The sequence below is a fragment of the Loxodonta africana genome, chromosome 15 (genome assembly GCF_030014295.1).
Source record: "Loxodonta africana isolate mLoxAfr1 chromosome 15, mLoxAfr1.hap2, whole genome shotgun sequence".
NCBI lineage: Eukaryota > Metazoa > Chordata > Mammalia > Proboscidea > Elephantidae > Loxodonta > Loxodonta africana.
Window position 1 is genome coordinate 73,875,978 of NC_087356.1, and position 22,413 is coordinate 73,898,390.

At 39.7% G+C, this 22,413-nt stretch overlaps 1 protein-coding gene across 3 annotated transcripts in view; it reads right to left on the reverse strand.

Annotated features, from left to right (window-relative positions):
• CRTAM (cytotoxic and regulatory T cell molecule) overlaps positions 1-21,612 on the reverse strand; it is a 34,695-nt gene extending 13,083 nt beyond the window's left edge. For all 3 annotated transcript variants that reach the window (XM_064268929.1, XM_023558221.2, XM_064268930.1), the window contains exons 1-6: positions 21,435-21,612; positions 20,558-20,650; positions 9,651-9,860; positions 7,249-7,404; positions 5,564-5,704; positions 4,177-4,338 (exon numbers count right to left, since the gene is read on the reverse strand). In XM_064268929.1, the coding sequence (XP_064124999.1) occupies positions 4,177-4,338; positions 5,564-5,704; positions 7,249-7,404; positions 9,651-9,860; positions 20,558-20,606 (718 nt within the window). In that variant the 5' untranslated portion in view covers positions 20,607-20,650; positions 21,435-21,612. The remainder of the gene's footprint in view (positions 1-4,176; positions 4,339-5,563; positions 5,705-7,248; positions 7,405-9,650; positions 9,861-20,557; positions 20,651-21,434) is intronic.
• Between the last annotated feature and the right edge of the window lie 801 nt (positions 21,613-22,413).

Below are 22,413 nucleotides of genomic sequence, written 5' to 3' on the forward strand. Positions count from 1 at the left end.
TGTCCATTCCTCCATCCATCTATTTGTCTGTCTGTCTGTCTACCCTTTCACATATCTACCTTCCTATTTATTAGTAAGAATTCCTGGGTGGTGCCAATGTTTAACATGCTCAGCTGCTAACTGAAAGGTTGGAGCCCATCCAGAGGTGCCTCGAAAGAAAGTCCTGGCCATCTACTTCTGAAAAATCAGCCATTGAAAACCCTGTGGAGCACAGTTCTACTCGGACACACAGGGGGTTGACATGAGTCAGAAACATTAGAGGAACGGTAATACAGACTATAAAGGTAAAGTGAGCTCTGTGACCACAAAAATGCCAGGAAATATTGAGGAAAAAAGAAAGCAGCGACAATGAAAAGAGGGAAAAGCTCAAACGCTAGCTAAATAGAAGTACTGGGAGCAAATTACAAGAAGAGTGTAATGAGGGAAGTACTGGAGACAAAGAGAGTCAAATTTATCAATAATAATTAAGATCTTTCAGTACAACGTATACTATGCTGATGTAGCTAGTTAATATTTATGTACAAAACTAGTGTGTGTGTATGTACACACATATATATACTTTTTTTTTAACTAAAGTTTGTTCTTATTTTGATTTATCTTCTCAATCAAGCTGATAAATAGATGCATTTAGAATGAATGTTGTTTCGATTAGGTGGATACTGGTGAGTTATGATTTTCTTCCCTATTCTTAGACCTGTGCTGTTCAACACAGTAGCCACAGGCCATGTATTAAATATTTAAATTAATTAAAAATGAATAATATTAAAAATATTTCCCTTTAGTTGCACTAGCCACATTTCAAGTGCTCAACAGGAAAATTAGAATTTTCTAATTTGTATCCACCACCAGCCTGCACTTGACAGCTTCCCAATATTTAAGACTTGTCTGATGAGATTGGTGATGATGTTAACATGAATGTGCTTTTGATATAAAGATGTGTCAACATTTGAAAGATCTGCATAACTCAGTGAACCAATACTTTCCAAATGACTAATGCGTGATGTTATAAAGTCACGCGTGGGTAAAAGATTCATTTGAAGGGCAAGGCAACTCAATAGATTTTAATGCATGAAAAATATTTTGATAGAACTTCAGAGTCCATGGTGCAACTAACCTTTAAGAAACCACTTCTTGTCAAGTTTGGTGTACTGTAGTATTCAAGAAGAATATCCATAATTATCTGAAAAGTCTATTGAAATACTCATCCCTTCTAACTGTATATTTGTGTGAGGTTGAATTTTTAAAATATACTTCAAGCAAAGCAACACATTGCAAGAAACAATGCAGAAGTTATGAGAACCCATCCGCTTTCTATTAAGCCAAACATTAAAGGGATTTCCAAAAATGTAAAAACGATACCATTTTTCTTACTAATTTTTTTTGGTGTTGCAAAATATGCTTTTTTTCCCCCACAAAAATATGTGATTTTTATTAATGTGCAATGGGTTTATTATTTTTAAATTAACTAATAAATACACATCTAAATTTTTTTTCAGTTTTAATTTCTAGTGGATAAGTATTGACAGATATAAACACATAAATCTAAGTTATTTGAGGACCTCAATTATCTTGAGTGTAAAAGCTCCTGAAACCAAAACATTTGAGAACTATTATTGCTCGAACCTTTTTCTATTCCATTCCTAGATCATTAATAGGAAAACTAGGTTGCTCATTTGTAATACTAAAAAGATGAAATAAATCATTTTAAAGATCGTCTAATCTCTTCCTGTTGTTCAATTCTCCTTCAAGCAACAGACTGTCAGTTTTTAAAAGAAGGTTCTTCTCTGTACTCAGACATGGTGCTCATACGCTCCTCATCTTCTCCAGGTCCTGCCTCACAGAGAGTGTGGAGATGGAAGGGGTCAGAGTCCTTACTTGTAAAGGTGTTTTAGAAGTATTTTTAAGGGTTTGAAATGTTTACTTCTAAGGGATTTATAAAGCGTTTTAAATTTTTGCATCCTCAGGGATTTTTAAACTAATTGGAAATTAGTTTTGTAATATATTTTCCATCTGTATTTTGTAAGATCTGTATGTTAGTGTAGTAGCTCACCAAAGGATAAGAAGAAGAAATAAATGGAAGCCAACAACAGCAGATAGTGGAGTTCTGCTTTGAATACTTGTTGGTGATCTGACTGTGGATGCTAGATAATCTATGGCTAGCTCATAAACGAAAGTCAAGTCTTAACTTAGTATTATTAGAAACATTTTGTAGCTGTGATTGTGAATCATGTATAACTATTGCTGTAAATGAGGAGAAATTGCAATTTTTCCTCTCAGTCGTAATTTTTGTAGATGACTTGAACAATGGCTGAAATGCCAAAACATATACTTTTCCCACATTGTTAGTTCTCTTATTTAAGAATCTGAATGTCTCTGGAAAACATTTGATAGATAAAGTCTTATTTTGCCTTTGGTAATCCTCTCCACAGGCCCTACGCTCCCATTCCACAGATGGGGTGGAATGAATCATAAAGAGATAAGAATATTTTTGTAAGATTACAGCCCAGTCCAGTGGGTTATGGGTCCTTGAGTCTTCTAATGCAGCTTGCTCAAGACTTACTATTGGTTTGATGAGAAAGTGACCTGTGGAAAGCATGTGGCAGTGAGAAGGACAGGATAACCACAGCAGTAGCTCCCATGGCAGAGCGCATTAACCTTCTGACAGTGACGTGCCAGTCAACAACTGGAACCCCTGGCTTATCAGCTATTTCATTTAATAAAAGAGATTTCTCAGTAAATGCGTCATCATCCAACATTTCTCTCCTTCCCTAATGTGAGTGATTCCTTGTACTTCAGGCATCTCTTTTAACACTGAGCAGAACTTATAAAATCATGAAAAGCTCCTACTAATTACCAAGTGCTAATACATGACTCATGATTTCTGCTACTTTTTATAGGAAAACCCTTGGCTCTAAGAGTCTTATACAGTTTTACAACTTTTTTCTTGGACTTTTGGAGAAGGTGTTATAGAACAGATTCTGAAAATAGAGGTGAGCTCTCTTCACATTTAGTATTTCATGTTTTAAATGGTGATCTGCTCAGACTATTAACATGGTTAAATTAAAATCCTCAAAACAGCCATAAAAAAATAAGTCTTATAAAATTAAATAGTAACCACGAAGAGTAATGTCTTGAGTGACTGCATGAGTATTTTCTATTAATATAAAATAATATGAACAAGTTTAGATTTAATTTAGCATTATCTCCTTTTGGGTCAAGTGCCAAGATGCAGTATGCTTTATCTGGTCTCTCCAAATATATGACGACAATAAAACAATTTAAGGTCAAGTTATGCCAGATATCATTATCAAAAAACAAGCACGACACGGTTTACATATGGTGCTTGGCTGGTCCTTCTGGGTATCTGAGCTTCTTTGGAACATTGGAACAATTACAACCCTGTGACCCAGATGGAAAAATTTCAATCATTAAAGCAATTTGCTATTAAGGAGAGTTTGGTTGATAGTAATCTAACTCTGAAGGACTTTGCCCATTCAATTTAATTTGTTTGATAGTGTAATATTCAGGTAAATTATAAATGATTAAAGAATCCCTTCCTCTTCTTACCACTGACGTCACTAGGGTTGGTGTCACCCCCCCATGGACCTCCTCCCTTACTGGACCATACAGAATGTTTTTCTTCCCAACGTTACTCATTAACAGTAATTCCTGTGTCTCACTCCTTCTCTTTCATTAATGACTACTTCATTCTCAAAAAGGTTATAGATATACCTTCACAAATACTAATTGCCACAATATTGTAGCTAAAACACCAGAAAAACGGACAAAATCAGCTACTACAAAAACACTGGCAGCCACAAAAACAACAGCACATGGTTGCAGCAGGTGCAGAAGAAACCACGTGATCGGAAGTGTTTTTGCAAGGGAATAATAATGACAGCCTTGAACAGAGGGTGTCAGAAGCTTCAAGAAGGAAATCGGAATCGAGTTTTAGCCTTGTAGGTATATTGACACATGTAAGCTCGGCTTACAAAAATATTTTTGCTGTTGTAACTAACTACGGGGAAATTTTTATAAAAAGTCATAAAATTCTGCTGAAACACTGCACAAAAATTTTATACTCAGTCATTTTTATGTCACCCCCCTCTGACAGTGTCACTCAGTGTGGTACGCAACCCCCCACCCTGGCCCCCTGATGACGTCACTGCTTCTTACCCAACTCTTTAAACCGGAAGGGTATTATCAGTTTCTTCCCTCGTAGGCCTTGGTGCCGGATAAGGCAGTCCGCTGTTGAGTTTTCGTCATAGGTATATACATCGAGGGTGCTGGTAGTATCAGATTTCTTCCTATCAGGTTCAAAACTGTATAAGTTGCCACCTATATATCAATTTAAAGAAGTATATGAGGTCGTGATTAGGCAATGCTATTGGCAGAGTCTGGTTCTCTCAGACACCGGTGGCTTTGACTTGGTGGCAAACATTGCACTTCTCCTATCAGCTAGCCTCCCTTGTATGTTTGTCTCTGGCCACATAGGGAAGCAGACAAGTGAGAGTGAACAGGTGTTTACAAACCCTTCACTACCAAACCCAAAGTTGATTCCGACTCATAGTGACCCTACAGGACAGAGTAGAACTGCTCCATATGGTTTCCAAGGCTGTAATCTTTATGGAAACAGACTGCCACATCTTTCTCCTGCACAGCAGCTGGTGGGTTCGAACTGCTGACCTTTTGGTTAGTAGCTGAGAGCTTAACCACAGTGCCACCAGGGCTCCTTTCAAACCCTTCGCTGCTGGAAACAAATTCAGAGCTTATAGTGGTCACGCAAGAAGGATAACCTGATGGCTTTGTGAGACACAAAGACCCAAGAGATTATTTAGGTTGCATGAATGTAGGCAAATTAACAGAGAGATTTTATAATGAAGTAGATTGACATTCGACTGGAAATTGGTTCTGTGTTTTAGGTCTTTTCTGTAAAACTCCACTTGGCCTTCAGTTTTCTGAACTGTAAAGGGTCCTTTCCAGCTCTAAGTATCTATGATTACATAAATATTAAATGGAATGTCTATTGAAATGTAAGCAAATTATAAACAGTTCCCAAACATCACAATTAATTATAGTTATCCTGCTTCAATCAAATGGCTCCACGTCTAGATCCTTTGTTACCATAATATTTTTTATCTGTAATTGGGAGTATGATATAGCAGTACACTATATAAGGAAGATCATGGCTGTCCCAATTGCACGTATCATGTTAAGTGTATTCTCAACTTTAGGCCTGCTCAAAAGTTACTATGCTCAGGACTGAAGGCTATATTGTACCTCTTGTTTTAGGAAATTTGGTCAATTTTTAAGAGGCCATAATCAACATTCCACTTTAAATTTCTACCCTGTTTTAAGCAAAAAGAAATTTTTTTTTCTAATGATTTTTTATCAGCCTTTCAAGATGAAGGCGTAATACGGATTGGTTGTAAAGATAGATGGAAAGAACAGATGAAACATTGAATGGTGGCATCTGGCAATCCTGCCACCAGAGGGCGCCAGAGCATTTGAAAATCCCTTGGAGACGGAAGTAGGAAGGAAAACAAAGAACTACTGCACTCACTGGAGAACTCCATGCCGTTGTTCAGTCTCCAGGTAATTTGCGAAGAGGGCTTACTTCCCCTGGCGTGGCATTTAAATACAACGTGTTTTTCACTTTCACCTTTGAAAAGTGAGATTTCCATGAACGCCTTGGTAGGAGTTGCTAGAAGAAAATGGATTTTTCAGTGTTTTACTACCTGGTCTCCATATCTCAGCTAAGCACGGAGCTTAATAATCTCTAAGGATTGTTCTCGGGTATGGTCTAATTCACTGGTAGGTTTTTTACTTGAGCTTTTTCTAGAATACAGTGGTGTTAAAGGTCTTTTATGTGCTCCCAAAGCTCTTTCGGCTGAATTCAAAATGTTTGTTACTCAGGGTTTGATTAGTCCCTGAAAAGGCCAAAACTAGTCCCACCTTTGTCACCAATAGTTGTAGGAACTTGGGTTAGTCCCCTAACTTCTGGGTATATCAATTTCCTTTTCTGACAAGAAAGAGGTGCTTTATAAACCCTAAGGCTCTTCCAGGTTTACATGTTGATGAGTCTGTAACTCACCCCAATGTGAATTACTTTTGTCCCCTCTTACAAAGGGCCAGTTGGTCCTTCTTCTTCCTACTCCTGTCTTGGAAAATCTTTTTAGTTAGGCTTCCTTCTTTCCCATTCAACGTCTCACTTTGATCCCGAGCTACACTCTTCCACGTTTATTTACTCAGCCATTCTGCCATCCAGCCATTCTATAGACACTAGCTCCAACTAAGCACTAGATGTGTTAGATGCCGGCAATACAAAGAGGAAAAAAATATGGCCCTTCAAGGAGCTCATTGCCCAGTGGTGGACTCAGCCCTTAAACCCTTCATTAGAAGACCGTGTGCTGAGCATTGGGATGGCCAGGAAGGGTGGGTGGAGGCAACCCCATAGGTTCTCAAAACCCGCAGAAGGCCACTCCTTCTCAGTGACTTTCCTACCATGCCCTTACTACAGCAGGTATCATGCTGTCATAATTCAACTAGAGAAGTCTAAGAAATTCATTTTTGTAATATGCGGGATTGTGTTATTTACAGATTAATGAAAAACAAGGATTTTAATTGATCTGTACACACACACAAACAAAAACAAGGAAGTGAAGATAGTGAAACTTGTACCGGACACAACTGACCATTCCTAGGACTGAGTAAGTCCCGGACTATTAAGAGACTGTCACTTCCTATCCACACCAATACACTCCCAAAAGAAGATAGGAACTCCCGCTGGGCAGAGGGCCTGAGCAAATCACCCGGCACCTTACATCTGAATGAATACTCTCCTAATACCTACTGTCATGGGGTTTTATTTTATTTACAGGCGTGTTTTGATTTCCTCATGGTCAGAGATGGTACCTAATTCATCTTTGGTTCCCTAGAGCATAGCACGATGCCTAGCACAGAGGCAAAGCTTATCAAATACTCTCTTCTTTTTTAGTTATCCTGAGGAAAGTCAGTTGATGCCAGAGACAAAATTTTGTAAGCTTTTTTCAGAACTTGTCCTAAGCATGCCACTCCGAATGTTCTCTGCTGTTTCCATTCAACCAAAGATGGCAGAGGGGGACTAGGAAATGCCTTGCTATTGGCAGTATTTTTTTTTTTTCCATAAAATGTTAAGCTTAAAAATGATATATCCTGCCCATAACTATACTGTTCCCTTACTGCGTTTACTTGCTTCCCCACACTTACCTAGCACAGCCACTTCTATTTCCATCGTTTTCACGGAAGTGTTGCTATAACTCAAACACTTGTAGGTGCCTTCATCTTGCACAGTTATATTAGGCAAGCTGATGGAGAGCTCATTGGCTGAGTGATGAACAAGTTGGTATCTGGAGTTTTTTAAAGCTGTACAAGAGGGAAAAAGAGGGGTTATGAGGAAAGGTATACAGATGAATACAGACTCTCAGTGGATTTAGTATTCACAGGAATATCTTGATTTTCACACTTTGATTTAGCAGCCTTCAAATTTTGAGTGTGAGCAACACTTCTTAAACTGACTTGGAACTCTCAAGAGTTCCAAGTCAGTTTAAGAAATGAAATAATTTTGATACCGGGATCTGTGAAATAAACAGATTGTGTTATTTGTGCTTGTAAATAAGAACACTATACTTGTGTGGGGTTCAGGTTGCAGGAGGATTTTGAATAACTTTTTTTAATATTCTAAAAAATGCCCCAGTAGATTTATTTCTGAAAAATCTGATTCATTTGAGGCCGTCTTGTCAGAATGAATGGGAGACAAACGGGCTGATAGTCGTTATTCCAGCTGGGTGCCTTTTATTTTTTAATTTTAAAAAGTTCATTATGATTTGAAATTTCCCAAAGATTAGGACTTAATCCTTCCAGGTGCTTAGCCCATGGCAAAGAGGAAAGTCCCAGGAAGTTCTAGCCAGCAACAAACCTTTCTCTTGATGATATGAGATTTCTCTCAGGTTGAAAATCAATTAGCAAATGAGAGGCTCCTGAAATGAGTGGTTTTTATTTTTACTGTTAAGGTACATAATATGAACAAGTCTGAAATAGTTACTTTGAGTGGCTGACTAAGGAAGGCTGTTCCCTATCTGGAACGAGGGTTTTGAGGCCTTTGACACTGTAACATACGTGAGCTAGAATTCAGGGGTTTCAACTTTGGCACCGTTGACATTTTGAACTGGCAGTTCCTTGTTGTGGGGGGCTATACTACACATTCAGGGATGTTTCGTAGTGGTTAAGAGTTCAACTGCTAACCAGAAGGTTGGCAGTTCGAATCTACCAGGTGCTCCTTGGAAACCCTATGGAGCAGTTCTACTCTGCCCTATAGGGTCGCTACGAGTCGGAATTGACTTGACGGCAATGGGTTTGGTTTTTTTTGGTAGCGACATCCCTGGCCTCTGCCCACTAGATTCCCATTATAACAACCAAAAATATCTCCAGACATTGCCAAATGTCCCTTGGAGGGCAAAATCACCCCCAGTGGAGACCACTGAGTGGATCAAGGCACCCAGCTGCAGAAATCTGAGAATGGCCAGCTTCTTCCTGTTTACTAAAACAAAAGCAAAACAACAAAAACTTTATTAAACAGGATCATCTCTACTAATGTTTTTTTCTCAGAAGTTTTGTTAAACAATTAGTTCTACTTATTCTACTGGAACCTAGGATTAAATAATAGCTGATTTATCTCGAAATAATGTATTTGGTTATTTTACACTTAAAATATCAATATTTAATAATGTTTTCGAAGAAAGTCAAATTCTTTAGAGGTCTGCATCATAAACAAGACAAAAGTTGCTGTTTTGGCGACTTTACCAAGTATTTGGGGGTTTGGAATAATAAATGGAGTAAAATGCTGCCGAAGTCAAAGAGATGAACTCAATAGCCTTTTTAAGAGTCCCTTGGAAACCCTGGTGGTGCAGTGGTTAAGAGCTATGGCAGCTAACCAAAAGGTCAGCAGTCTGAATCCACCAGTTGCTCCTTGGAAACTCTGTGGGGAAGTTCTACTGTGTCCTATAGGGTCACTATGGGTCGGAATCTACTTGACACCAGCGGGGTTTTTTTCTTCCCCCATCTCAGGCATCTAGGGTTCATTTCATGTGTGTTTGTGAGGAGAGGAATGACTGATTCTGTCCAAAGTAATGCATCCTGACAATTCCTATTGCTCTGTGATCTTGATTTCATGTTAAGACCTACAGGAGGAGAAAGACTGTCAAGGAGCGGAGCTTTGTGGTGAGACTTTGGGTTACTCAGATGAGAGATGAAGCAGCGGGCTCCAAATGTGAGGTGATGGTGTCAGCCTGCCCCCGACCCCACCCACCAATCGTTGTGTTGTCTCAAGGTCACAGTCAGAAAGTGGACGTGGGACACAGGGTAGAGGCACGGAAAAGCTCTCTGTCGTATGAGCCCCTTTTACAAACCATTCTGGTGGGGTTTCCATTTCAGGCTTCCTGTTAGAAAAAGTAACCACGTGTAAAGCAACAGCCTTCGGGATGTGATGCGTGTGTGACAGTAAGTGGGCTGAGACCACCCTTTGGGTGACTCACACTGGCTCCCACCACCTTGTCTGTCTGGAAAATCCCTCAGGTTGAGGTGTGGTGCAATTTTATTTTCCTTTCACTCACCAGGATGGTCATTAAAAAAAATGGTAAACCCTGAGGGGGCCACCCACTGGAGGGAGTAGTTCTTCGCCTGAGAAACGACACAGCTTAGAACAAGCCTCTGGCCTTCTTCCAGGACAACGGTTTGGCCAATCAGCGTGGCATTGGTGTGGTTGATGATGAAGCTGTTGTTGTGGTTGGTGTAGGCTTTGGTGACGTCACTCAGAGAGACCTCTGCATAGGAAGAGAATTGAAGACGGTCAGCCTGGCAAGTGTAAGGAGGCAGGGATTGAGTCTCAACACCATTCATTCATTCATTTGGTCATTTAATCCCCATTCTCTGTATAAATCAAAACATGAGTCAATACAAAATATGTGAGGAAAGGAGCAAGCACTGTGTGTAGGAGCAGTTAAGGCAGTTCCTGAAAAAGCAGACATTTGAAGTTGGTGTGAATGAAGAGGGAAGGTTTTGATAGAAAGAAAGGGAAAAGTTTAACAACATCTGTTGGGCATTTGGGTCCTGTGGTGGAGTAAACCATTCAGCTGCTAACTGAAAGATGGGCTAACTGAAAGACTGGCTGTCCAAGTCCACCTAAGGGTGCCTTGGAATTAGCCATTGAAAACCCAGTGGAGCACAGTTATACTCTGACACACATCGGTTCACCATGAATCAGAATTGACTCCCTGGCAATTTTTTTTTTTTTTTTTAACATTTTCCTTGGCACTTACTCTATCACATGAGCCAGAACTGTGCCAGGCCATATTATCTAGATTTCATTTAATTTTCTAAAGGAAAAATTATTTTGCTCATTTTACAGTCACACAAGTCATGGAGCTGGGAGTTGTCCCAGACCTGTGTATGGACTTCAAGTCCATGCTCATGTAGCTACATAGGCCTGCCTAAGCAAACACCTGGTGGCGCAGTGGTTAAGAGCTCAGCTGCTAACCAAGAGGCCGGCCATTTGAATCCACCAGCTGCTCCTTGGAAACCCCTATGGGGCAGCTCTCCTCTGTCCTGTAGTGTCACTGTGAGTTGGAACTGACTCGATGGCACGTAACAACAACAAGCAAACCCCAGAAAACTCAGCCTTACTGACCTTGGCTTATAAAATGGGTAACTTGTACCTTCAAGTGTTAATACTCTGGAATCTAAGAAAGAATTTTATAATACACGGTGCTTTTGTGAATTACAGAGCTGCCCTTCATGGGGAGTATTTAAACTCCACCTGTCAGGAGGCTGCAAAAGAGATTCTATACCAGAGGGAGAATGTTCTCAAATCTCTCCCAATCCAGTATTCCATAGCAGCACTTCCTCCAGGCAAATGCGAGAGTCGAATTTCCCTGAATCACAACCCCCAGAGAATGATATATAATTGGTTCTAAGCACCTGCAATTCTATCCCCCTCCAAAAGAAAATCAATTGAAAAATAAACTGGCTTTACTAATGATTTGGTGTATCTACTGTCGTTTAAAAAAATTTTTTTTTTCTTTTTTTTTTTACTGTTGTTTAGTACTTTTTCAAACTTTAAATTAAAAAAATTTTTCCCCCCAGAGGACAGTTCTTATCAACAAATATATAAAACACTTTCAGAAACACAAGAATACTGTGGGGTTATAAATTATGAATAGCAAACATAATGAATTTTACTGCATCATCTTAAACCTTAAAAAATAAAAAAGAAGAGAGTACATTTCCTCACGATAAATTTCAAATGTTAGGAGAAGTGCTTTGGAGAGCTCTGGGAATTAATTGGTGCAGACATTTTTGTTTGTTCCCTTCCTAGGTTCAATTTCAATCTAGCCTCTGGCAGTAATAACACAGAATTATTGTATTGTATTCATATTGACTTCCATGGAAAAGCAGTTTCCTTGAAAAAATACCCGTACCATCAGCCAATAGTATAATGAACCACAGGGAGTCAATAAAAGCAGAGTTTGTTTTCAAAAAAGCACTGAGGCATAAGGCTGGAATTCTGCTTAAATCTGGTCATTTCTGAAAACTCTCATCTATAACATCAACCCATACCTGACTAATAAGGATAATATTAATAGAGGTGCTTCAAAATGGCAAGGGAGTTTCTTCTAAGGGATTTTTTATTGATAATGAAGATTTAAGAAGCCATTTGGTCCCTATTCCTGCGACCCCATGATGTCTACATTAGGTAGGTTGGGAAAGCAGTTGTTCTCAACCTTGGCAGTACATTAGAATCACCTGGGGGAGATTTAAAAAATTCAGATGCCCAGGCTGCACCCATTACTAATTAAATCAGACTCCCTGGGGATAGGACCCCGGCAACAGTTCTCCTGACCCCCAGGTCTGCGCTTAGAGCATTTTGTTCCCCCAAACCCAGTTGCAGTGCAATGAGTAATTAGCATTCTGTAGGTTCTCAGGGACATCAGTCTGCTTCTGTGAGAATCACATGGATTGAGAGGGTAAGCATCGATCTAATTTTCTAAGACTTCCAGAGAAAGCCTTGCCACCATCCAACTGCATCCAGTGCCTTGCGTCCCTGGCTTGGCTGAGTATCCCCTCAGCAGGGGCTTCCTAATCTACCAAGCAAAAAAGTGAGCCAAGACCCGGATCTCGAAGTAGTCTATACCTTAAGTTAGGGCATGTGTTTGGGGTGGGCATGGGGTTAAGGAGGAGTCAAATTTGCCTTCCTGTAACTTTCTATAACTTTACGTTTTGATCTTTCCATCCTCTGAAGATATAAAAAAAAAAAAAGAAAAATATATAGACTAAGCCTTTTCCATATGATGGTAAAATAATTAAAGAAGATACATCTTTAGCTCCATTATTGTTTCCTCATCCTTCCCCAACTACAACACCTGTCACTAAAGTCCCTCTTAAAATATGACTCCCCGTCTGCAACAGGTGACGCAGATGTCATCCAAGCTGGTCAGAGCATAAGGAAACCTCCACCTGTGTCAACCTGGACCCTGGGTGATGCAGGGTTTAAAGCACACCCTCCAGCCAAAATGCCTGGTTTGGAATCCTGCTTGGCTCCTCCACTACTAATAGCATGAACTTGGGCAATTTGTGTGTCTCAGTTTTTTCACCATAAAAACATGAAAAATAATAATACTCATTCTGTAGGGTTGGGCTGATGATTGAATAGCACGTAAAGTACCTAGAATAGTACTTAATGCATAGTAAGCACGATTAACTACTGTTACTTGGTAATAGACCAACGAACTAACAACAGAGTGCCTAGTAATTGCCTGAAGAGCTGAACTGATTCCTGCTTTAAGAAAAATAGAAAGGGTCAATGTCAAAAGACAAAGCCTAGCACTTCTTTCTTAGACATCTCCATCCCATATGTTACAGGAGTGTTTGTAATGTAACATTCTAAATTGTGACTAAGCATTAATAGACAAAGCAATTACAGTCACAATGAACTTGTAATTGGGACAGCCCAGGAGAATTAGAGACGGAGGGAATAATTAAGGCATAAGGACTGCTTTTTCTTTTGGACCTCAGGTGCCAAGGGTTGAGTTCATCACACACTCAGTCTGTGGCACACTACCATTATTTAGGAGCCCTGGTGGCACAGTGGTTAAGGGCCACAGCTGCTAACCATGAAGGTCGGCAGCTCAAACCCACCAGCTACTCCTTGGAAACCGGATGGGGCAGTTCTGCTCTGTCCTATAGCGTCACTATGAGCCGGAATCCACTTGACAGCAATGGGTATCATTATTTAATGGAGAGGTGTGTTAGAAATAATGTGATGAATTATAAAATTCCCTTCAATCACTCTCCTCTCTTTATCAAATAAGTTGTTTGCCATTGAAACATTAACTTAATTGCATACTTGTATATCAATGTTGCTTTCAAAACGTACTGCTCAAAAAAGGAACCTACCCTTGTCACCAGATCTCATCTACCTGCTTTTAGACCCTGCATAATCTGCCTTACTTCCATCACTGTGGATGGATTGGCCATATTATTTAAGGCCAGTCTGCCCACCGAGGCACTGAACTCAATCCCATTTTGTTTAAACTCAAGGATTTCCCTCCTGTGTTGCCCAATTTCGCCTCTGTATCATAATTTTTCTTTTTTGCTTTTAACTATATCATCCTCATCAGCATACAAATATACTATTATTTCTCCCACATTAAAAACAAAAACAACTGGAAGATCTATTCCCCTTCAGCTACTGCCCTATTTCCTTCTTTTATTGCAAAATTCTTCTCAAGATTTATCTGTACTTGTTTATTCCTCTCTTCCTCTTGATCAGGCTTTCAACCTCACTACTCCACTGAAGGATCCCTGGTGGTGTGGTGGTTGAGATCTGTGGCTGCTAACTAAAAATTCAGCAGTTTGAATCTACCAGCCATGCCTTAGAAACCCTATAGGGCAGCTCTGCTTTGTCCTGTAGGGTCGCTGTGAGTTGGAATCAACTCGGCGGCAACGGGTTAGGTTTTACTCCATGAAACAGCTCTTTGTCAAAGTCACCAAAGACCTTCAAGTTGCCAAAACCAATGGTCCACTCTCAGCACTTGTCTTATCTAACCTATTAGGTACTTTTGCCACATTTGATCACTTCCTGCTTCTTAAAACAGTGTCTTTGCTTGGTTTCCTAGATATCACTCTTTTTATTCTCCTCCTAACTCACTGGTTGCTGCTGCTTCTTAGCTTCGACTCCTAGGTTTTCCTCATCTACCTGTCCTCTATACAATGGAGGTCAGACATCGGCCCCTTCTCTTCTCTGTCTGCACTCACTTTCTAGATGATCTCATCTTGCTGGTGATCCTGACTGATACCTCTGGCTCTGAACTCCAGACTCATTTGTTTAACCATCTATCCTATATCCCCATTGATATATCTAATAGGTATTTCCAACCTATTGAGTACAAAGCAAACTCCTTATTTTCTCTCCCAAATCTATTGTTTTCCTAAACTTCACCAGAAGCAAACAGCAAACCCAGCCACTCAGGCCAAAAACCAGTAACCCTGTAAAGAAGTTATTGTTACTCCCAGTTTACAGATGAGGAATCCAAGGTTTAGAGGTTAAGCAGCTTCCCAGCCATGATCTGAATCTTGAACTGTCTGACTTCTATTGCATCGTGATGATCCTTTCTTTACTCTCGTTTCTTGCGCATTGTCTTGCTTCTCACAAACAGACTGAAGTTTTTAGAGGGGAGCGACTATGTTTTAAGTTTCTCTAAAATTCATTCCTTATAGAAACTTCACAGTGTGAGCCTGAAGAGTAATGTTTTAATGCCAGTTCTCAGGATGGAATATTATGCAGGCAATGGACAGATAGCCTTGCCCTCCTATTGTTAATAAGAATGCTGAGATACAAGAGAGAAGTCACTTGGAGAAAGTTATACGTTGAATTAATGATAGAATAAAGACTAGCATCTTTCAGTCCTAGACTGCATTAAGAAACATGCCCTAATTTCACCTTTCAGGGCCAGAAATACTTAGGGGTTTTTCCAGTGTTCACACCCATTGCCGCCGAGTCGATTCAGACTCATAGTGACCCTATAGGACAGAGTAGAACTGCCCCATAGGGTTTCCAAGACTGTACATCTTTACAGAAGCAGACTGCTACCTCTTTCTCCCACAGAGCTGCTGGTGAGTTTGAACTGCCAATCTTTCTCTTAGCAACCAGGTGCTTAACCACTGCACCCCAAGGGCTCCTTCCAGTGTTTATACCTTTGGTAAAATGATTATTTAGACATGAAGCCACATTTGGGAAGATGGGAATGGTGAGACTTATCTGCAGCCTGCTTAGGAATAAATGTCTCCCATTTTAAAGATGTCTATATCATTTTTTTTTTAATATATCATTTGTCTTTTCTTCAGGATGCGTGTTTGTGAATTGAATAGTGTCACTTAATTCTTACAATGTCTTAAAAATTGTGAGAAGACATGGGATGGCTTCTTAGCATAGGCTAAAGAGTTGTGTTTTTTAAGATTAGTGTTTGTTCTCCCTTTTGAGAATATAGTATCAAGCTTCTGACCAGACAAACTATACCTACAGATGGGTATAGTTTCAGGCGGAAAGGGTCAAGTTTGAGTCGTAGAATATTATTTGTTTCCTTCACTCTGCTCCATGTATGGCTTTTGGCTTCACAGCCCGATTTACCTTGCAGTATTTTCATGTAGCCCCGTGTTTGATTTAGAGACAGGAAATTACCATAGAAAAGAAGAATAGCCTCAGTGAGAAACCACAGACCCATTTTGCTGAGGCTTTGCTAAGCTGTAGTGTTGGAAAAAAATGTTGACTGTTAAAGAGTGGAGGAAGAGGACAACTGTGCCTAAGCTTTCATGGAACATCACAGGCAAAGTTTGCCAGGATCTTCTCCTTGCCATTGGGAGCTATGCTGGAACTCATCCTTTTACCTTTCTTTTTCATAAGTTTGGAGTCAAACTTTCACCTTTTTTGTCAGAGGGAGGGGGTGGGGATATCTTCTTGACTCACCACTTCCTCCCTTTAGGCTCTAAATACATCTATAATCGCATTCACACTTAGCCCTTCTGGTAGACCCCCAGGGCCCTGTGCTTCTTTCCTAGTTCTCCCCGTCTAGGCTTCAGAGTTCTAATTAGCAAATTAGCTCTCCATGGCTGTGTAAGTATTGGTCCTACAGAGCTTGACAGCGAATGACTGTGGTATTTCTCCGGTGAGGACAACTACCTGGATTATTGACTTCTGGGCTTGGTCATTAGCTCCATGACTGGATTCATTCATCTGTACTTGGCCGTATGTTACAAGACTGCCAGCTGAGCCAGGGCTGTGTAAGGAAATGGAACCTGTGACCTTCACCGTCATCTCCACCTCAGGCCCGTGAACTAATTGCCCCATCAGTGGAAGGGGTTCGTGCCAAAGCACATGTGACTGACTCACAAGCGGAAGGGCAAACAGCAGCCACAGCCACCTACCAAATCACAAATAGATGAAAAACCAGTGCAGTTCTTTGGTGTTTCCGAGATTTGGGGAGTTACAGTGTATGATCTACACTTTAACTAGAGGTCATCATGGCAGACAGAAGAAAGAATAATATAGTCTTTCTTTTTCTTGCCTGAATAGCCCAATTATAGTATGTAATAAATTTAAAAAACTTCAGAGCATGTTGGAAAAATTTGGAAATGAATAATAGTGATGGTTGAACAACATGATAAACATAGTTAATGTCACTGAATTGTACATGTTGAAATGGCAAATGTTTTGGTATATATATATTTATCACAATTAAAAAAAACCCTGAAAAACCAAATCAAAACAAACAAAAACTCCAAAACAGAGCACACCTGTCCTGCAGTGACCCCAAACTTGACGTGTCCTGTTGGAACTCATTCATTATCTCTACTGTGCCCCATGCCCCACGCACACCTAACACAGAGATGCCACCTGCTCCAACCCAGCATTTTCTCATGTTAATTAATGTCATCACCAGCCCCTTCTAACCAGAGGCACTGTAGCCTCCTCTCCAAAACATCTCTTTAATCAATTTATTCCTCTTTTTTTACTGCTATCACTGCCTTAGTTGAGGGCTCCATCTTTTCTTTCTGGACTATTGCAATAGCTACCATCTAGTTTCTCCTCCATCTAATTTATCATGGTCACTGCTTCTAGAATTACATTTTAAACACATAAATTTGATCACATCCCTCCCTTTATTAAAATGTTTGCTGTGGCTCCCATTTCCTGTAGGAATCAGGCCACAATTCTGGATGACTTGACTCCCAAGTAACCTTCCAGTGTCTTCTGCTGGTACCCTCTTCCAGATATTCCATGTAGGTGGCCCACTTGCTCTTTCAAAAAAATTCCCTCTTAAGAAGACATGTGGCCTTCTTCCATGCTGTTCTCTTGGCCTAAAATGCCTTTGTTATCATCCTTCAAGACTCAAGTTATATCACTTTGGTCAAGCCTTCCCAACCAGCCTTTGGTCTCCCTCTTCCTCACAATGACTTACTCTTTCCTGTAGATTCTCGAAGACTTTCAATATATTTCCATTATGGCACTTAGCACATTAATTTATAATTATTTGGTTATTAGCATGTCTCTGGATAGATTATGAACTCCTCATGGGTAAGTTGTTTGCTATTCATCCATTTTATATTTCCAGGGGCTAGCACAGAGTAAGATTTTGAGTATTGGTTGAATTAATGGATAAAAATGAGTAAATGTGTATATTCAGGAATAAATATTTTAATAAGATGCTAACTCTGTCATGTACTTGTTATACTGAATGATAAAGACTAGAGCCAAGGTGAAACCAGAGAGACACAATGAATTAATTCTCAAGCTAGAGCCCTATTTACAGAACCATTATGAGGTATTAAGCAAAATGTGCTTCCATTCAGGTCATTACAAAACGGTGTTGTTATTAATTTTAGATGAAATCAGTAGAGAAAATGACAAGTATGAAAATTTCAAACTTGTGGAAATCAAATTATTTCCAGTATAGCTTTAAAAAAGGTATCTCATTTAAAACAAGTGACTCTTTCTTGGTCAAAAGGAGGACCAACAGGTCCCTACTAAATTTTCAGTTGTTCTTTAGTGGTTTCTGGATCCTACCCTCCGTTAAATAACCAAACTAAAGGGTTAAAAATTTAGTAGATTTGACATTTTCATTATCCATGATGTATGTAAATAGAATGAATTTGGGAAAATTAGCCATTCTTATTTTATTTCTTTACCTAGTCTAAGGGCTATTAATTCCAGTAGTAGCCTTGAAAAGAGGGCAGGCTCCAAGATGGTGGGACTTTTAAAAACATCTGTAAATGCTTGGCAGCCATGGAAGCTGTACTTCAGAAGAAAGTATAGCAATCTTCCCATTACTCAATTTGCTAAATGCAGGTGACAGTTGATAGCTTTGCCAACACTGGTGATTTGCTAAATGCTGCCTTTCTCCTAACAAGAAAGCAACATCGACAGCTCCTACCCTATCTGGGACTCTGATGGGCCTTAACAGGACTAGGGTGGGGTGGGCAATCGGTGCTCAAAAGCTGTGGAGCGAAACTAGATGCCTTCTCTGGGGCCCTTTGGATGAGTTTTCAAGCTGGGATTTTTCAATAATGAATCTTCCAAATTGTGTAGATCAGTGGCTTTCAAACTTCTGATCCACATTAAACCTGACCAGTTGCTGTCGAGTCGATTCTGACTCATAGTGACCCCATAGGACAGAGTAGAACTGCCCTATAGGGTTTCCAAGGAGTGGCTGGTGGATTTGAACTGCTGACCTTTTGGTTAACAGTCAAGCCCTTAACTACTATGCCACCAGAGCTCTGATCCACATTAAGAAACACATTTTCTATCATAATCCAACTCACAGACTCAATTTAACTAAAAGTTTCATGAGATAATACATTTACTATGAGCTCTGCAGACTGATATTTATGGTGCCATTTACTAGATGTGAAAACTTGGGCAGGTTATCTAACTGCTTTTAACCTCAATTTTCTTGCCTGTAAAGTGGGGTATTATTAATACCTACCACAGTATTTTTGCTAGGATTAAATGTAATTAGCATAAAATACTCAACACTATGCATGGCACCATAAATATATGTTTCCTCTATAAACAGTATGTGAATAATCTGTATCTAAAGACTTGTCTTAGGTTTACAGTATGTCATCACATGTTATAACTTTTGCTGTTTTTATTTAAAAATGTATCCGTTTTTATTTAAAAATGTATTCATTTTTATGATTCAGTAATTAAAACTCTGAAAAAGTTAGGGTCAGTTAAAGGCTTCTAAACTTTGGGATAATTGAAAACATTCTCATTTCAGCTGTCTAAATGTACTCTTTCTGAATGTATTAGCTATTCTTGAGGAAGACTAACATTATTTATTACAAAAATTGAATCCTCATTAATTGCCTCACAGTACAGAGACCAAAGAAGGTACTAACTGAAGTGTATAAAATAGGAAATTGAAGTACTATGTAAAAGAGGATATTCACTTTTTTTAAAAATAGTGTCCTGCAGATGTAGTTCTATGGTGAATTCAGATTTAGAAGGATAGGTGCGTTATGTCAAACAGAACTACAGATTCAGTATTTAGAAAGAACCAATCAGCCACTTACCCACCCACCCACCCACCAAGAAAGCAATGGATTTATGAATGGTTTCTTTTGCATGAATCTGATACAATTTGCAGTAAGAGACTCAATGGGGAGTTAGAAGAGGACAGGAGGAGCCATTCCCTCTACTCCCCATCTCTTCTCCCACCCCTCAAGTCCCATCCATTACTTTTGGGTAAGACTAATTAATTTGACCTGTGCTAAAAAGATTACTGAATTTTTAAAATTTTCATAAGCTACATTAGAATTATGAAAACAAATAAATTTTGAAAATTATAATTAAAGTATAAAGTATAACTGACTCTTTAAAAGTAAGCAGAAAGTTTTCATTGGGCTCATAATTACCTCTGAACTAATTAATTGTTGTATAGCACTTCACCGTTTTCAAAGGGATTTTATATACTGTACTCAATTTGATCCTTATAACAATCCAGTGAGTTTGGTAAATCAAACATTGTTATTCTCTTCATTTCAAGATGTGGAAACTGAATTTCAGGGACATTATTTGGCTAAGACAGAGCTAGGAAGTGTTTTTCAATCCAAAACCCATGTTTCTTCAATTGACATCCCCCCAAAATGAAGAAGCTTAATAAACATGTTCTGTTTTGTATTAACACAGATCACACAGAGACATACTACAGTGATCTTTTCTATGCTCTTTCGCGGTTGAAAAGAAAATGAACTTAAATGCAGTAGCATCCCTCAGATGTGTGATTTTGGTGTGGCTTGCAAAGTCTTAGCACATTTATCTGGGTTGTCTTCTGTAAGACATTCTTCATCAGTGAAGTTGCCTGACTGATAGGTCGATTTGGTAAAGCATTAGTTGGGCTAGAAAAAGCAAAACAAAACAAGCAAGCAAGCAAACAAACAGAAAATATTAGTTCTAAATGCTTACCTTGTAAGGGGAACCAAGCCAGCAAGCTGAGCGCTGCCCACCAAGTCATACTGGGCTGTACTGCTGTGACAGGTCGTCAACTTCCTCTATATTCTGACATAAATGGAGCAGAGTGGTTTCTTTTGAAGGGTGAGAGGCAGTAGCTCTGTGACATCATCGGTATCAACTCCCCCATGTTCTCTGAGAGCCCCCTTCTAAGTTAGCTGTTCCAACACCTCCAGTTGGAACATTCAGGAGACCACATGTGTCATCTCGATTGTGGAGAGGTGTGAGTGATGTGTTGGTGGCAAAACCATTCTACACATGTGGGTAGAACTGGTAAAGTCAACTAGTTGTAAGGCTTTTTTTTGGGAGGGAGGGATGGGAGATACCTTAAAATGCCCCCATGGAGTGATGTTCACCTTATTTTCACTTGTCTTTAGTTTGTTAGATAATTATAATTACTAGATAATTTTGACTTAACTCTTGTGAGTATATTTATAATTCTGGCAACATTTTTTCATGGTTACCAGGGGCAGAATTCATTCATTCACTTATCTACACATTTAAAAAATCCATCTCTCCACCTATCCATCTATCCATTCATCCATCCATCAACCTATCCAGGGATCTGGTATGAACTGTTCTATGATATGATTAGATAAAAAAAATAGGAATGGTAAATTCTTTGCCTTCTAGGAGATTTTCTGGGCTGGAAATAATCCAACCAGTAGGTCCTAGTGGGAGAGACACTATGCAAATTAACAGTTATGATATTTAATTGTCATTAGGAAGAGGACGCCAATCGCTAATAATGATCCCTTCATGAATATCAGAGCCTGAACACACGAGATGCTCCCAGAGCGTTAGCACAGGGAACATAGCTTTCATTACTTACAAAAAGAAGCACACAGCACGCCACAACAGGATGTCTGGGTGGAGATGACAACTCTTGTGTGCATGTCCCACTTTGTGCCTTAGGTGAGGGTCTCCAAGGCCCTTCTTAAAGCCGACTGGGAAACTGCTAAGCTTGCTCCCACCTGGTGCTGTAGGCAGGGCCTCCAAAGTTCCTCCCTCAGCCATTGTCTCTCCCTAAGTTACTGACTTACCACATGGAGTGTAATGTAGATTTTCCCACCTGACCATACAAGGAGTGGGTATGGTCAGACACCTTGGAACCAGCCTGGAATGTATCTCTTTAACTTTGCTGACAAACATCAGGCCTGGGGGGTGGGGTGGGGTGAGGGTAGCAGGTTGTTTGTTCTGAAGACTTAAGATGCTAGCAGGGGGAGGAAGACGTGACCAAAGGACTGCCTCCTCACAGTCTCATGGAGACCCTGTGTGTGTCAGAGTAGAACTGTGCTCCATAGGGTTTTCAATGGCTGATTTTGGAAGTAGATCACCACCTTTCTTCCCAGACACCTCTGTGTGGATTCGAACCTCCAATCTTTCGGTTAGCTGCTGAGCGCATTAACTGTTTGTACCATGCAGGTATTCCCCCTAAAATATACCCATAGAAAACTGCTTGTCATTTTTTTAAAATATACAGTATATTTTCATGCCTCTGTGGCTTGATTCACACAGCTTCTCCTGCCTAAAATGGCCTTCTCTTCCTGGAAAGATTCTATTGACCTTCCAAGGCCCAGATCAAAAGTGGCGCTTCTCAGGGAAGCAGTAGTAACTAGAGACTAAGAACATGAGTCCTGGAACCAGTCTATCTTGATTCAAAGCCTCAGTTTCCTCACCTATAAAATGGGTATAATGACAGCATCCACTCATACGGTGGCTGTGAGAATTAAAAGAGTAAACATACTTAGTGGATGCAACTGTGTATGAGTTAGCTGTTACTATCCTCTATTGGGGCCCTGGTGGTGCAG